The sequence below is a fragment of the Delphinus delphis genome, chromosome X, assembly GCF_949987515.2.
Source record: "Delphinus delphis chromosome X, mDelDel1.2, whole genome shotgun sequence".
In the NCBI taxonomy this organism is placed as follows: domain Eukaryota; kingdom Metazoa; phylum Chordata; class Mammalia; order Artiodactyla; family Delphinidae; genus Delphinus; species Delphinus delphis.
In genome coordinates, this window is record NC_082704.1 from 99,020,165 (window position 1) to 99,038,988 (window position 18,824).

Here is an 18,824-nt window from a genome sequence, read left to right on the forward strand (position 1 = left end):
TACAGCTTCAAGTCAAGAGATTAAATCATATTGACAACAGAGAGCGTATACAAAAAAGAAGGTCAAAGGATCTCACATGAGACTCCTATGCTAAGGGAGTTGGAAGAGGAGGAAGAGCCAGATAATGAAAGAGACACAAGACAGTTAGAGGTAGAGAAGGAGCTGGTTAAGTCTAGAGGCTATAGGAGAAGTACTTCAGTGACGGTACAAAGCCTGAGAGGTGATGAAAGACATTGGATTTGGTGACCAAGTATAATTATTTGCTGAATAAACAAAGGTATAAAGCATAGACTACAAAAAACGGTCAGTGAAAGAAAATGTCACATGATAGTACATTAACAAGATAAAACGGAGTGGTATGTTTGGACAGAGGAGGTGTGCCTACAGGAGTTTTGGCTAGGATGAGGTGCCAGGAGAAAGAGAGAAATGGAAAGTGAAAAAGATACTGGGGATGTTTGATATTAGATTAGGAGTAGAATGAGAGGCATGATCCAAGTCATAAAAATAGGAATTCAGTGTAACTATAAAAAGGATGTCCTCCATTGAAGAATGGGTGGTAGTTAAGTGATACAATGAAGGAAAAGTTAGGGTTCACACCAGAGAGTATTGCTTCTTCGTAAATTATGAGAAAAACTGATTTATAGGCAGAGATCCTGAGATAGGTCAGATCACTTCACCTCAACACGTTCACAAACTGCAATGACTATAAATCAGATTTTCTAAGTTGGGACAGATGGGGATACTTAATGTTTCTAAGATACTGGGAACTTTTACAATAATTTAGGCATTTTATGTTTCCCATAGGGAACAGTCTCCCACATGGCTCTCTCTTCTGTTATGGAAAACTGCACCCTTACTTATAGACCACCAAGTAAACACTTGAATGAAACCTTCCAATGGAACCCAATCTGGCCGATCATTGAAAGTGGATCAGATATAACCTGTAGGGGGCAGTACAGGCTCAGCCCCTCTGAGAAACTCTTTAGAAAAAATTTTCTCAGTAAATAGTTAAGACACAAATTTATCAAACCTAACTATGTGTAACACCATCTTCTGATGTGCTTCCTTTAGAAACAGGCAGGATATATCATTCCTCACCAACTGTGATTCATGTTTCTTCTTTTCTAAAGGGTAACAATAGGTTTATTTCAATGGCTTATGTTAAGTTAAAACAGATATGTGAACTGCTCAATATTTTATGATATATTACATATTTTGTAATATTTAGACAAAGGGAGAGTGAACAAATACAGTCTAGCAAAATTAAGTCCATTTATAATTACTTCATTAAGGAATCATACCTGAACAATGCCTTAATGAGATGGTAATGAGGTAAAAACGTGCTGCCAGAATAGGCACTGGAGAAAACCTTCTAGAAGAGGCAGCTCAATAAAGTGAAAATAAGGAGGAAAAATACTCCTCTTTTTGTCTTGGCTAAGACTTCTTTATTTTAGGAGGTACAACACCTATTAAGTCTTGGAAGTTTCAACTGGAGGATGGTGATTTAAAAAAAAAAAAAAAGCCTAAAGAGTCAGGGAGAGTCAGGAGGGTGGGAGGGAGAAGAAGGAGGAGCAAGGAAAGGGTGGGTACGCTTAAACTTAAAATGGAGATAAAAAATAGCACCTCCCACCTCTAAGAGTCATTATAAGGATTTTATTAGTTCATATAATGTATACACATAGCAGTCAGTAATGTGTGGCAGAATTCTTTTTATTTACTGATAATGAAGAAACTGATTAGGTTTTTTGTTCAAGACTATACAACTTTGTGAACATGTGGATGGGAATTTAATTGAAGATGAGGCTGAGTCACATAATCATAACCATTCTCACTCATCTCCTCTGTTCAACTTTGCAAGAAAACTAGCCAAGGATAAAGGGCATAACTATGCCCTGAAATACGTTCCCCTGGGGGAAGTTTTCAGTGTTAAAATTTTTCATGTATCAATTAACTGTGCCAAATAAATCACTAATTAAATACAACCACTATCTTAAAAAAAAATCGATGAGTCTCCAAAAATGTGTACTTTTCTCCAATGGGATCAAGACGATAACTTCTAAATTCCCATTCATTGTGTAGCATTGAGAAAAGTCACTTCCGCAAGAACTCTTCAAATTGCTCTTCTAAACAAAATAAATGAGATTTTCTTTTAAAAGGAAATTTTAGCAAATCCAGCAATTCTAGCACATGCCATTCCCATGCTCTAACATATACAAGGCTATAATTTCTTGTATTTTTAGGTTTTCTACAACACTGCAATAATGATGGAAAATGCTACTGAGAAGATTCATTACGTGGAAAATACTGAATGGTGCATAGAATCTGACCTGGTTTGAGTGTGACTTTCTTGTATAAATACTACAGAGCCTGCTATCAAGTTGAAGTTGGCAAAATTAAAATCTATCACATGAAGAAGCTTACAGCTATATTTTTCTTAAATAGAATATAAGTACATACTTATACAGTGAAAATATAATAAGGGCAATATATAGAGTATATATTTCCTTTAGGTATCAGATATCTAGAAAATCTCCCCAAGTAATGTGACTAGTAAATTTCATCCATTTTCCCATTCTTTTAAATGACCTCTCTTTAATGAGCTTTGTGTTTGGGTTGGTAGCCTTTATAAAAACTAATCTTACAGGTAATTATATAATGAAAGTACAAATCACTATTATAAGAATCCCCATTCATGAAGAATCAACATACGTTAAACTAGAGAGGTCTCAATAACAAAACAGCATCATGTGCAGTATCTAATGCAACTGAGAACAATGAAACGGCTCCTGATGGCGGAGAAAAAAAAAGGCACTGCAAATTCAAACAAACAAAAACCATGTTAGGTTATCTTGGGTGAAGAAGTTCTTTGGTTTGGAGAACAGAGAGTAAATGTTGACAGACCTGTGAAGGAAATGGGCTCCGTGTGGGGTCAGAGGTGGTGACATAAGCAGCCTGTGTGTAGGCATAGCTCTTGAACCGAGGCTTAGGAGAGGAAGGAGTTCGTTCATAGCCCTGTGCTAGACTGACTGTGATCTGCAGAAGGGTTCGGGGGAGGGGGACAGAGAGGAGGAGGAGACATGGTAAGTAACCCTGGAAGGACTGCTTTCCAACACACTAGAAAAAACGAATGTTAAATGGAAACAGTGAGATGAAAAATTTAATCCTAAATATATATAAGTGATATTAGAAACTGGTACACTCCAAGAATTGTGGTGCTCAATGTCATGTTGGAGAACAGGTAGTCAGGGAAGAGAGGAGGATGGGATTTAACCATAAAGATTCCATCCTGACACACCTCCAGCACTAATATGGCATGCTGCTCTTCAAACTGGCAAAAACAAGCAACCCAAAGCAATCTTCTCTGAACTCAAAGTAAACAAAACCAGAATTCATCACGTCAATACCTTGGAAAGGACTGAAGCTTTCATAAGCTAAATATAGAATTAGTTCAGTAGAGTGAGAAAATTAGGCCTGAGAGCTTTCCATGCCTTCAGCAGAAATTTTGCTAAAGGCTTTTTCATCATTGTTTGTGTCAAAGAAAGTTAAGGAAAAAAATACCCTAAATATACACCGTTGGGAAGAAGAACTAGCAATGTAACAGAAGAATCCCACTGGATTCTGTACAATATCATAAAAGTCTTTATCATATGTATTCTCTATTTAATTTTTATTTAAACTATTTTAAACTAATTTTATCTTATCAAAAATATTACCTTGAGTATGCAAAATTTGTTACTACAACAGCAAGCTGCCACTAAAAATAAGAAAACATTATTAAACAGAGTACTTGCCTCTGCTCTTGGTCTAGTTCTTCGCTTTTTGCTCTAGTTGATGGAAAGTTTAATGTGTATATGAGTCTATCTTTTATTTTATTTCACTTTACACAATGGAAATGCAATGTATTTTGTGTCCCATATTCCTATAACATGGTGCATATCAATAGCAGAGTATTTTAACAATGTGCCTTGAAAACAACATTATTGTCCATTGTATCAGATGAAATTTAGGTTTACAGATTCCGCTCCCTCTCTCTCCCTCTCTCTCTCTCCAAATAGACACACAGACACACACACAAAGCTATATATACATATATTTTTGTACGTGTGTGTGAATATATATACATATATATATACTATGCTATATATACATATATGTGTATCCATCCATAGACAATATAGATATGTGTGTATGATATCTAAAAATCCATATAAAACAGAAAATATCATTGATATTAGCTATTCTTTCGATCTTTTACCTGTTGAGAATAGTGCATTTGATGATGTAACTGAAAATGCTCTTCTCTAGTAACTTTTGATGGCCTTGGCAACATCTCCACCTCCTGGATGGCTTCAATGCTCACTTGTTGAGGCAAAACTTGGAAGAGTGATGTGACGTACATTAAGATGGACTTCTTATCTGGATAAGTGGTGGCAACATCTGTAAGCATATTAACACCACACATCAATTTTTGGTTTCTATATTTGAGTGTCTAAAAGGGGAATGAACAAATCAATGTTACAGGAAGAAGACAGATTAATGAGCACTCGATTGTCCATGAATGTCCTCCAGAGACTAATTAGAACATGATAATCAGGCCTAAAATGTCCTTCCAATTTGGCAGACCAATGAGATGAGCACTAAAGTTAATTTCTTTTCCTTGTTCACATAAAAACTTCATTCGGCAATACTTTTTCCTAAGTCAAATTGCCAAACTAGCCCATCTAAGAGAGTGGTTTTCATTAGATAAGAAACAAAAATAAAAGATTGCATCTTCCTTTCCATGGGAAGTTATAATAGCATGTCAATTAAAATGGTGCACTGGTAATTAAACAATTACACCAAAGAGCTTAATGCCCTGGCTTCCAGTAAAGAAAGCTTGCACCTCCTAATCAATCATTACATGCTTACATGATTAAGCATGTAAAGAGCAAAATAATGTCTCTGTGTTGAAACGAACCGTGTATTTCTACAATCAAAATAAAATAAAACAACTATATACCATAAGAATAATGATTTGTAATATTCCTTAACTACATTAAAAATATTTCTTTACATTATGGTGCATCTGTTAAAGTCAGATGTCGCTTTCCTTCTTAGACGTTAGAGATAAATTTAAAAGTCCTTCACATAAAGTTGATCTGATGTTATGTCCTTTGCCACATCTAGGGAATGAAAGAAATCCAGCATTTAAAGTCAATAATAATTCGTAATAACACATATAATAAGTGGCAGCTCCTTCAAAAGCTTCTTTTGCTACTTGGCATCACAATTTACCCACTGTGCTCATTCCAGGGAACCAAATGCAAAAACAATCCTTTATGTGAAGAGTACCATTAATCCCAGAAGTGTTAAACATAAATCCTGGCAGGAGGCCAAGACAACTTAGCAGCAATGTGCCAGGCATTTTTCTTGCCATAAATTTATCCTAGCTCAGCTAGCATTAAAAGATCTGTTTTAAGTTAAATATGTATATTTTGGTCAGGTGTTCTGTTTATAAGTTAAAAAGACAACAGTCAAATTTCAAGTTCACAAGCATAAAAGGAGGTTGAACAGGTCACTTAACTCCATTACTTCGCAAGTCACAGGAACATGATTAATCAGAACAATTATTTTTAAAGCATTTTTAAAAAGAGTTACAGAGAAGCAAAAAGTTAGCTAATGTTCCTTGGTCTGCTTCTATCCATGGTATAATGCAGTCCTTCTTAATTTTTAATGTGCATATGAATCACCTGGGGATCTTTTTAAAATCAGAATCGGATTCAGTAGGTCTGGGTGGAGCGTGAGGCTCTGCATTTCCAGCAAGCTCCCAGGTGATGCTGAAGCTGCTGACTTGAAGACCATACTTTGAGTAACAAGGGTCGAAAAAAATGACACAGAAGCACGCTCTTACATTACCTTCTGCTTCGTTGTTTTGCTTACTTGTTTTCAAAAGATACTTACTGGACACTTAAATGCATAAGGCTTAAAGGTACAAAGTTATTGATATATAATACATATTCTCTGCTCCCTATTATAATTTAATTATTAGCCAACAGATGGTGAAGATAATTTTTTGCAAATATTTTTTAGGAAAGAACTAAAGAATACCTTGTGTATAAGTACTGCCTTTCTAAAAAAAAAAATCTTACTAACTTAGCTTTGAAATTCTAAAATCTACCTTTCATTTGATAATTGTTTTTCAAGTGTTCATTGTATGGCAGATACTATACTTCTTCACAATATGTTTTTGAAACTCTAGAATGTTTTCTTCCTTCTCACTAGTAACTAGTCAGTTTTATCTGTAATGAGCAAAATTTAGAATTGTTTATTTTTTAGTGCATTAAATAAAACCATGCTGTGAGAAAGGCACTGAATTTTAAAAGATTGTCTGTGTAAATAAAAAGTTCCATGACTATTTACTGCTATATTAGACATGTGCATATGTATGTCTGGCCTCAAATGCAAACCATGATCAAAATAAATAAAGGTAAAAACAGATCTAGCATTATTTCTATTGCCCCAAGCAAATGTCAAAAATTGTAGCATATTTTATCTACATAAAACACCTTTTGGATGAACGTGAATATTCATAAATATCAATCACTACAATCACTATTGGATCAAACCATTGATATTTTTGCCCCAATCTATTACCATCCCACCTCAGAAGCTGTACACGATTCAGCTGTACTAGTAGGTAGAATCCAGTATTTCTTTTTGTTTTTACCAAAAGGAATTTAGATATTCTAAAATATGTTGAATTCCTTCCAAATATATTTACTAAAGACATATTAAATTTTAAATATTTTTAATAGATTATCCAGGAGATTAACAAGATAGAGAATCCATGGATTCTGCTTACAGTTTGGAATAATAAAATAAATAAGAAGAACAAAATAATTGCACTGCTAAAGAGAATTTAAAATGTGTTCCTCTAATTGGCATAGCCAGTGCTTTAATATGTTCAGAAAAAGGAAGAAAGCATACATTACTGGAGGATCAGAAAATTCTTTATGAATAGAAAACTGAAATAAATTTGTATAGGGTTTCATTAGGGGAAAACCTAATTAAATGGAGAAAGGTATTCTAGGCAGTAGAAAAGCATGAGTAAAAGTGCAGAGGTAGGGACAGATTAGACATATTCTGGGAAGAGAGCCTTTGGGTGTCTTAGCCACAGAGTTGAGAATAGTGATTAACAGGAAAAAATGGGAAGCTTGTATGTGGAACACTAAGGGATCATCAATAGCAAAGTAGTCAATTTGGCCTTAGTTCAATAGGTTAGAGAGTAACTAACTACTTTTGATCAAGACTGTGACACCATTAAAATTCTTGTAAAGTAAAACCATTAAGCGCAGAATGGAATGAAGGAGAAAAACACTAGAGGCAAGTAAGAGGCTGGGACCCAATCCAGATAGGAGGTGTCAGAGAACTAAAATAGGCTATGTAGTGAAAACAAGGGGATGCATGATAGAAATTCTAAGACATCCCCAAAATAACTTCATTCAATTTCAGATCATTTACTCCATAGTCTTTGCGAATGCCTATATACAAAATCCTGCCCTAAGTCCTGGGGGTACAAAGATTAATAAACTGAAAATGAAATGGAAGAAGGAGGATTGAAGGAGGAAACTGCTTGTTCTGTAGCTATGGTAACAAGTAGCCACCAATACAGGTTTCAATCTCATTTAATCAATTAGCAATTACCTGCCTACATGGTCTTGATCATGCTTCTGCAAGCTAACCAACATCAACCCGTCCCTTCTGAAACTGCCAATCTGAAGTGGACTTGCTCCAATGAACAAAATTCTGAATGCAAACCAATTAACAGTGGTCTCACCTGAGTAACCAACCATGCTTCTAAAGGTGACATCAACCTACTCCAAGTCTGAATGTTCATAAATCTCTTGACCCCTGGGTTTACCCACCAAACCTAAGAATTTAAGGAAGGTGAGAATGATGGGATGTGATTTCCTTTTTTTTTTATTATAAGACATTAAAATACACAAATTGAAAGAAGTGGGTGAACCCCCAAAATAAGAACTTAAAATTATATAAAAGTTACCTTTGCACTAAAAACCCTATTATATAATGGGTTGATTGCCACAAAAGGTTAAATTAATAATTTCTAATCCAGTCTTTGAAACCAGTTCAGGATGGAGATTTTGACAACTCATAATACTGCCAGAAAATGTTATTTTATGAACAATAACACTGATTCTGATGAGTGTTTCTATAGTCACCAGAATTTTAATACTGAGGGCTATAATGGAACAAATAAACCATTTAGGGAAATTGCATATTTTTCAAAGAAACTGAAGGCCACAGTGGTTTGATGTCAAGTTCAAAAGCTAGTTCAAGTCAGAATTGGAACCCAGTCAGTGCATCATACTTTTCAGTACCTTACCTTCATTTTTTCAGAGAAGGCTATCTTAGTGCATTTGAAAACCAAGTATCTCAAAGTCATTATCTAAATGATGACCCTGTGATCTATGTGGTTCCATTACCAAACATCACCTACACTCTCCATAGTAGTAGTGATTTCTATTTCTAATAAGTGAGGTATAACAAGAGTAAATACACATAAAAATGCAATTTCAGCAGTAATCAAAGAAATGCAAATTAAATAAAGATGGAAGTGTTTAATTATACTCCATTGCCTATCAAATTATCAAAGAATGACAAAAGGATAACAATTAATGTTGCAGAAGTGTCAGTAATTTGGCCAAACTCCTACATTGCTGGAAGAGTATCAGTTGGTTCCAACATTACAAAAAATATTTTGGCTATATCTAAAAACAATCATATTCAATGACCCAGTAATTTTCCTTCTAGGAATCCACCACAAGGAAATAATCAGAAATGTAAAAGAAGATTTATATGAACAATGTGAAATTTAAGCCCTCTTTACAATTATAAAATAAATATTTATCACACAAAAAAGAAAAATATTCAGACCATTCCAAATTGCTTGACATAAAACTAAAATTAGAAATGATCAAATATATAATTGTATCGGGACATACTAGGCCCTGAACCAAGATGGCAGAGTAGAAGGACGTGCTCTCACTCCCTCTTGCGAGAACACCAGAATCACAACTACCTGCTGGACAACGATCGACAGGAAGACACTGGAACTCACCACAAAAGATGCCCCACATCCAAAGAGAAAGGAAAAGCCACAATGAGAGGGTAGGAGGGGCAAAATTACAGTAAAATCAAATCCCATAACTTCTGGGTGGGTGACTCACAGACTGGAGAACACTTATACCACAGAAGTCCACCCACTGGAGTGAAGGTTCTGAGCCCCACGTCAGGCTTCCCAACCTGAGGGTCTGGCAACGGGAGGAGGAATTCCTACAGAATCACACTTTGAAGGCTAGTGGGATTTGACTGCAGGACTTCGACAGGAATGGGGGAAACAGAGACTCCACTCTTGGATGGCACACATAAAGCAGTGTGTGCATCGGGATCCAGGGGAAGAACCAGTGGCCCCGGGGGAGACCAAACCAGACACACCTGCTAGAGTTGGAGGGTCTCCTGGAGAGGCAGGGGGTGGCTGTGGCTCACCGTGAGGACAAGGACACTGGCAGCAGAAGTTCTGGGAAGTACTCCTTGGCATGAGTCCTCCCAGAGTCTGCCATTAGCCCCACCAAACAGCCCAGGTAGGCTCCAGTGTTGGGTTGCCTAAGGCCAAACAACCGACATGGAGGGAACCCAGCCCCACCCATCAGCAGTCAAGTGGATTAAAGTTTTACTGACCTCTGCCCACCAGAGAAAGAGTCACCTATACCCACCACCAGTCCCTCCCATCAGGAAACTCGCACAAGCCTCTTAGATACCCTCATCCACCAGAAGGCACACATCAGAAGCAAAAAGGACTACAATCCTGCAGCCTGTGGAACAAAAACCATATTCACAGAAAGATAGACAAGATGAAAAGGCAGAGGACTATGTACCATGAAGGAACAAGAGAAAACCCCAGAAAAACAACTAAATGAAGTAGAGATAGGCAACTTTCCAGAAAAAAGGATTCGGAATAATGATAGTGAAGATGATCTATGACCTAGGCAAAAGAATGGAGGCAAAGATTGAGAAGATGCAAGAAATGTTTAACAAAGACCTAGAAGAATTAAAGAACAAACAAACACAGATGAACAATACAATAACTGAACTTAAAAATACACTAAAAGGAATCAATAGCAGAAAAAATGAGGCAGAAGAACGGATAAGTGATCTGGAAGACAGAATGGTGGAATTCACTGCTGCAGAACAGAATAAAGAAAAAAGAATGAAAAGAAATTAAGACAGCCTAAGAGACCTCTGGTCAACATTGAACGCAACAACATTTGCATTATAGGGGTCCCAGAAGGAGAACAGAGAGAGAAAGGACCAGGGAAAATATATGAAGGGATTATACTCGAAAACTTCTCTAACATGGGAAAGGAAATAGCCACCCAAGACCAGGAAGTGCAGAGAGTCCCATACATGATAAACCCAAGGAGAAACACGCCGAGACACACAGTAATCAAACTGGCAAAAAGTAAAGACAAAGAAAAATTACTGAAAGAAGAGAGGGAAAAATGACATATAACACAGAACACCCATAAGGATAACAGCTTATTTCTCATCAGAAACTCTACAAGCCAGAAGGAAGTGGCATGATACACTTAAAGTGATGAAAGGGAAGATCCTACAACCAAGATTGCTCTACCTGGCAATGATCTCATTCAGATTCGATGGAGAAATCAAAAGCTTTACAGACAAGCAAAACCTAAGAGAATTCAGCACCACCAAACCAGGACTACAACAAATGCTAAATAACTTCTCTAAGTGGGAAACACAAGAAAATAAAAGGACCTACAAAAATAAACCCAAGATACTTAAGAAAATGGTCATAGGAATATACATATAAATAATTACCTTAAACGTGAATGCATTAAATGCTCCAACCAAAAGACACAGGTTTGCTGAATGGATACAAAAAAAAAGGCCCATATATATGCTGTCTACAAGAGACCTACTTCAGACCTAGGGACACATACAGACTGAAAGTGAGGGGATGGAAAGATATTCCATGCAAATGGAAATCAAAAGAAAGCTAGAGTAGCAATACTCGTATCAGATAAAATAGACTTTAAAATAAAGAATGTTACAAGAGACAAGGAATGACACTACATAATGATCAAGGGATCAATCCAAGAAGAAGATATAACAATTATAAATATATATGCACCTAACATAAGAGCACCTGAATACATAAGGCATCTGCTAACAGGTAAAAAAGAGGGAATCGACAGTAACACAATAATAGTGGGGGACTTTAACACGTCACGTACAGCAAAGGACAGATCATCCAAAATGAACATAAATAAGGAAACAGAAGCTTTAAATGACACAATAGACTGGATAGATTTAATTGATATTTATAGGACATTCCAACCAAAAACAGCAGATTACACTTTCTTCTCAAGTGCGCACGGAACATTCTCTAGGATAGATCACGTATTGGGTCACACACCAAGCCTGAGTAAATTTAAGAAAACTGAAATCATTTCAAGCATCTTTTCTGACCACAACACTATGAGATTCAAAATCAATTACAGGGGGAAAAAAAACATAAAGAATACAAACACTTGGAGCCTAAACAATATGTTACAAAATAAACAAGAGATCACCGAAGAAATCAAAGAGGAAATCAAAAAATACCTACAGACAAATGACAAGGAAAACATGACGTTCCAAAACCTATGGGATGCAGCAAAAGCAGTTCGAAGAGGCAAGTTTATAGGTATACAAGCTTACCTCAAGAAACAAGAAACACCTCAAATAAACAATCTAACCTTACACCTAATGGAACTAGAGAAAGAAGAACAAACAAAATCTAAATTTAGCAGAAGGAAAGAAATCATAAAGATCAGAGCAGAAATAAATGAAATAGAAACAAAGAAAACATTAGCAATGATCAATAAAACTAAAAGCTGGTTCTTTGAGAAGATAAACAAAATTGATAAACCATTAGCAAGACGCATCAAGAAAAAGAGGGAGAGGACTCAAATCAATAAAATTAGAAATGAAAAAGGAGAAGTCACAACAGATACTGCAGAAATACAAAACATCCTAAGAGACTACTACAAGCAACTCTATGCCAATAAAACAGAAAACCTGGAAGAAATGGACAAATTCTTAGAAAGGTATAACCTTCCGAGACTGACCCAGGAAGAAACAGAAAATACGAATAGAGCAAGCACAAGTAATGAAATTGAACCTGTGATTAAAAATCTTCCAACAGGGCTTCCCTGGTGGCACAATGGTTGAGAGTTCGCCTGCCAATGCAAGGGACACGGGTTCATGCCCCGGTCCGGGAAGATCCCACATGCCACGGAGTGGATGGCCCCGTGAGCTACAGCCACTAAGCCTGAGCGTCCGGAGCCTGTGCTCCGCAACGGGAGAGGCCACAACACTGAGAGGCCCGCATACCGCAAACAAACAAACAAACAAACAAAATCTTCCAACAAACAAAAGTCCAGGACCAGATGGCTTCACAGGTGAATTCTATCAAACATTTAGAGAAGAGCTAACACCCATCCTTCTCAAACTCTTCCAAAAAATTGCAGAGGAAGGAACACTCTCAAACTCATTCTATCACCCTGATACCAAAACCAGACAAAGATACTACAAAAAAAGAAAATTACAGACCAATATCACTGATGAATATAGATGCAAAAATCCTCAACAAAATACTAGCAAACAGAACCTAACAACACATTAAAAGGATCATACACCATGATCAAGTGGGATTTATCCCAGGAATGCAAGGATTCTTCAATATACGCAAATCAATCAAGGTGAAAAACTATATGATCATCTCAATAGATGCAGAAAAAGCTTTTGACAAAATTCAACACCCATTTATGATAAAAACTCTCAAGAGAGTCGGCATAGAGGGAACCTACCTCAACATAATAAAGGCCACATATGACAAATCCACAGCCAACATCATTCTCAATGGTGAAAACCTGAAAACATTTCCACTAAGATAAGGAAGAAGACAAGCTTGTCCACTCTCACAACTATTATTCAACACAGTTGTGGAAGTCCTAACCAGAGCAATCAGAGAAGAAAAAGAAATAAAAGGAATACAAATTGGAAAAGAAGAAGTAAAACTGTCACTGTTTGCAGATGACATGATGCTATACATAGAGAATTCTAAAGATGTCACCAGAAAACTACTAGAGCTAATCAATGAATTTGGTTAAGTTGCAGGATACAAAATTAATGCAGAGAAATCTCTTGCGTTCCTATACACTAATGATTAAAAATCTAAAAGAAATTAAGGAAAAACTCCCATTTACCACTGCAACAAAAAGAATAAAATACCTAGGAATAAACCTACCTAGGGAGACAAAAGACCTGTATGCAGAAAACTATAAGACACTGATGAATGAAATTAAAGGTGATACCAACAGATGGAGAGGTATTCCATGTTCTTGGATTGGAAGAATCAATAGTGTGAAAATGACTATATTACCCAAAGCAATCCACAGATTCAGTGCAATCCCTATCAAATTACCAATGGCATTTTTTACGGAAGTAGAACAAAAAATCTTAAAATTTGTATGGAGACACAGAAGACCCCGAATAGCCAAAGCAGTCTTGAGGGAAAAAAACGGAGCTGGAGGAATCAGACTCAGTGACTGCAGACTATACTACAAAGCTACAGTAATCAAGACAATATGGTACTGCCACAAGAACAGAAACACAGATCAATGGAACAAGATAGAAAGCCCAGAGATGAACCCACGCACCTATGGTCAACTAATCTATGACAAAGGAGGCAAGGATATACAATGGAGAAAAGACTGTCTATTCAATAACTGGTGTTGGGAAAACTGGACAGCTGCATGTAAAAGAATGAAATTAGAACACTCCCTAACACCATACACAAAAATAAACTCAAAATGGATTAGAGACCTAAATGTAAGACTGGACACTAGAAACCTCTTAGAGGAAAATATAGGAAGAACACTCTTTGACATAAATCACAGCAACATCTTTTTTTATCCACCTCCTAGAGTAATGGAAATAAAAACAAAAATAAACAAATGGGACCTAATGAAACTTCAAAGCTTTTGCACAACAAAGGAAACCATAAACAAGTCGAAAAGACAGCCCCCAGAATGGGAGAAAATACTTGCAAACGAATCAACGGACAAAGGCTTAATCACCAAAATATATAAACAGTTCATGCAGCTCAATATTAAAAAAACAAGCAACGCAATCCAAAAATGGGCAAAAGACCTAAATAGACATTTCTACAAAGAAGATATACAGATGGCCAAGAAGCACATGAAAAGCTGCTGAATATCACTGATTATTAGGGAAATGCAAATCAAAACTCCAATGAGGTATCACCTCACACCAATTAGAATGGGCATCATCAAAAAATCTACAAACAATAAATGCTGGAGAGGGTGTGGAGAAAAGGGAACCATCTTATACTGTTGGTGGGAATATAAATTGATAAAGCCACTATGGAGAACAGTATGGAGGTTCCTGAAAATACTAAAAATAGAATTACCATATGATCCAGCAATCCCACTACTGGGCATATACCCAGAGAAAACCATAATTCAAAAAGACACATGTACCTCAATGTTCACTGCAGCACTATTTACAATAGCCAGGTCATGGAAGCAACCTAAATGCCCACTGAAAGATGAATGCTTAAAGAACATGTGGTACATATATACAATGGAATATTACTCAGCCATAAAAAGGAACAAAACTGGGTCATTTGTTGAGACATGCATGGATGTAAAGACTGTCATACAGAGTGAAGTAAGTCAGAAAGAGAAAAACAAATACCGTATATTAACCCATGCATATGGAACCTAGAAAAATGGTACAGATGAACAGGTTTGCAGGGCAGAAGTTGAGACACAGATATAGAGAACAAACGTATGGACACCAAGGGGGGAAAGCTGCAGTGGGGTGGGGATGGTGGTGTGCTGAATTGGGCAATTGGGACTGACATGTGTACACTGATGTGTATAAAACTGATGACTAATAAGAACCTGCTGTATAAGAAAATTAAATTATATTAAATTCAAAAATTCAAAAAAACGACTACATACCGGGGAATTCCCTGGAGGGCCAGTGGTTAGAACTCTGTGCTTCCACTGCAGGGGGCCCGGTTTCAATCACTGGTCAGGGAACTAAGATCACACAATCCTGCTGCACAGCCAAATAAATAAATAAAAGACTACATACTGGATGGGTTTTGTTTGTTTGTTTGTTTGTTTGTTTATTTTAATTTTGGCTGTGCTGGGTCTTTTCTGCAGCACACAGGCTCAGTACTTGTCCCATGGCATGTGGAATCTTAGTTCCCCAACCAGGATCGAACCCACGTCCCCTGCATTGGAAGGCGGATTCTTAACCACCTGACCACCAGGGAAGTCCCTGGATGTTTCCATTTATATGACCATCTTGCAAAGGCAAACCTATGGGACCAGAAAACTGTTCACTGGATGCCAGGGGCTGGGAGTGGGGGAAGGGTTGGCTATAAATGAGTATGGGGGAATTTTTTAAACTGATGAAACTGTTCTGTATCCTGGTTGTTGTGGCAATTATACAATTGTATACATTTCTCAAAACTCACAGAACTGCACATTAAAAAAGGATGTATTTTACTCTGTATAAATAATAACTTAATTTTTTAAAAAAATGAGTAAAAAGAGCCCACTGTTTGGGAGAGGGACCTAAAAGCCAAGATGATATAAAAGTCAGCAAAAAAGCAAAACTGATACTTAAAAAGTTTTTACAACTGAAGATGTCATTACTCAGATTAAAACATTTACAATGCCAAAAACTAGGATATAACTATACTCGAAGACTAGAGAAAGGTGAAATGTGTGTTGGAGATGGCAGTAAGTATGCAGCTCTTACGAGAGCTAAATCCTCATCTTTTATTGTAGGAACTCATTGGATAATGTTTAAATCTGAAAAACCAAGAGAAAGCAGGATAAGCTTTCTATTTAGAACCATGGAGGCAAAATCAAAGGCTTCAGCTAGAAAATTGGAAGCTGGAAAGACTCCCACCCTGGGTTGCGGGAATCGTGGGTGAAGAGGGTTGGGACAAAAGACAACTAGTTTTTTGTTTCAAGTCTTAAAACTCTGACTCCTCGAACTATGTATATGCATATCTTTGATGATAATAAAACTTTTTAAAATGAAAAAAAAAATAATAATTGTATGTACTACAAAGCCATTCAAAATGTTGCTTTTGAAGAATATTTGATAATATATGAAAATAAATTCTTTATAAAGTAACGTCAAAGATAAGGATGAATAATTTACATAGAATATAATAAAAACTTTTATGGAAAAGACTAGGGGAACATACTTTAAGACATTAGTGGGGCTTCCCTGGTGGCGCAGTGGTTGAGAGCCTGCCTGCCGATGCAGGGGACATGGGTTCGTGCCCAGGTCCGGGAAGATCCCACATGCCGCGGAGCGGCTGGGCCCGTGAGCCATGGCTGTTGAGCCTGCGCGTCCAGAGCCTGTGCTCCGCAACGGCAGAGGCCACAACAGTGAGAGGTCCGCGTACCACACACACACAAAAAAAGACATTAGTGAAATGGGTATGCTGGTGGGATTGAAAATAATTTACTTTTTCTCTTTCATCCTATCTGTATCTTCCACAATATTCTGCACTCACTAATTTTATAATTAGATACTATATTCTATAATAAAATACCTGTAAAGATCAAACAGAGGCAATAAAATCAAAGTTGCACCAAGTTTTCTTTTAGTATGCCGTCATTCCCAAAAAGTCAATATGAATGAGTTTGTTAGGAAACTGGTGTTTTCAACAAAACTGTTCTTATCTTGGGCAATCAACCTCCAGAAAGTGTGATTAGCCAGATGCCAGACACAACCTTAAATATCTCTGGGAAATCTAAACGGGAGCCTCCACTGTCTAACCCTCAGGTCAGTTTTCTGCCAGGAGAAAGGCAGGAACTGAAATACTGGATTATAATGTATATCATGTGTAATCAGAAGTAGGATTTCAAAGATAAGAGATTTATAAACATGCACTCACAATGTTTGGTCAGGCTTTTAAGAGCTTTATAGCAAAATTAAGAAGGATGTCATCTAGAAACCATGATCAGAATAAACCTGGATCAGTTTCTACAGAATTGGTATTAGGAACAAAACAATAAATAAATTTGCTGTAAGAAAAGGGGAACGGGTGAACTGGAAAGAAGAAACTTGTGGTCCCAAACCAGACATGGTGAGATAGCTCTAAGTATGAAAATGTAAACACAGATTTGTAAACACAATAAAAAAAATCCTGTGTTTGCTAAAATAACCAAACACACAGATGTGAAATTCTAAAGAACTTACTGCTTGAAGCAGAGTGGGTTTACACCGGAGGTCTATAAATTAAGAGACAATGTCATAATGTCATCTGATCTCTAAGCACCAGAATTTGTAAACTGTAGGTGATATCACAGCAATGAACTAATTCATTAAAGGGCTAGATTGTTATTTTCAATTTTAATATTTTTCATCCATCACTACATACATGCATTTTCCATTTACAAGTCATTGTACACAATGGATATACAGTATTCTAGTAAGAAAATAACTCACACAGATCCACTCCAGTTAAATTATTTAATATTCTACAATACATGTTCTGCCCTCACTAAATTAAGTACCCCTTAATTAAGCCGTTCCATAATTTTAGCATTTCACTCACTGATCCAAGTTGCTTTTATCATCTAATAACAATGCTTCTCATTAAAGGGCTAAAAAATAAAGTAATGAAAATAATTTGTATTAATGAAGATGATTCACTCTCATGCAAAAATTAATGATAAAAACTATAGGCTTTTATTTATACTTGAGAAACACTAAAAAATTTTATCTTTTAAACATCCAATTATTCCTATCAAGGTGCTTATGGTATACCTAGCAGAAAACTATGACTGTAATCCTGGTAGAAGTAGAAAACAGTGCTCAAAATACATAAAGCTGGGCTTCCCTGGTGGCACAGTGGTTCAGAGTCTGTTTGCCGATGTAAAGGACACGGGTCCGTGCCCCAGTCTGGAAAGATCCCACATGCCATGGAGCGGCTAGGCCTGTGAACCATGGCCGCTGAGCCTGGGCGTCCGGAGCCTCTGCTCCGCAATGGGAGAGGCCACAGCAGTGAGAGCCCCGCATATCGGGAAAAAAAACATGCATAACGCTTACCTAGGGTCTAACGGGAAAAACAAAACCAAAAAATCAGGTGCTTACAGGAGATTTCAGATACACTGAAAACTAGTTCAGCTTTCTGGCCATTGAACAAGCAATGCTAAAGATACCTATGCAAATATACATTGTGTATTCAATCAAATAAATAATGGTAGCTAGAAGTGATGTTACTGATTCTGAAAAGTATCCGACTGACAATATGAGACAGTGAAAAATATTTTTAACAAATGTTTACTGAGTTACTACTTTGTACCAAACTAGTTTTTGAGGACACAGATATAAATCCTAGTCTTTGTGGATACAGTGGTAAATAAATAAGCCCAGAGATCTGTTCTCATGGAACTTTGATTCTAATGGGGAAGCAAAATTAAAAATAAATGATTTCAAAATCCTCAATTTACCCCCTACCAATTTATCCCTATCACTTAGTTTCTACTGCTTCATTGTATAAAAAGAAAAAAAAAATTGCCTTCCACAAATCTGCTACCTTTCCGAGATTTCTGGGGGAATTAAATGGGAGTGGGGACTCTGTGGTGTTAAGACCAAACATTCTGATAGTGCCTGAAAACAAATGCACAGAAGCT

At 36.8% G+C, this 18,824-nt stretch overlaps 1 protein-coding gene across 1 annotated transcript in view; it reads right to left on the reverse strand.

Moving 5' to 3' along the window:
- The window catches only part of DMD (dystrophin), a 2,124,682-nt gene that overhangs the window by 1,602,405 nt on the left and 503,453 nt on the right, over positions 1-18,824 (reverse strand). Inside the window, exons 8-9 of the mRNA XM_060001925.1 lie at positions 4,256-4,437; positions 2,902-3,033 (exon numbers count right to left, since the gene is read on the reverse strand). Coding sequence (XP_059857908.1) covers positions 2,902-3,033; positions 4,256-4,437 — 314 coding nt within the window. The remainder of the gene's footprint in view (positions 1-2,901; positions 3,034-4,255; positions 4,438-18,824) is intronic.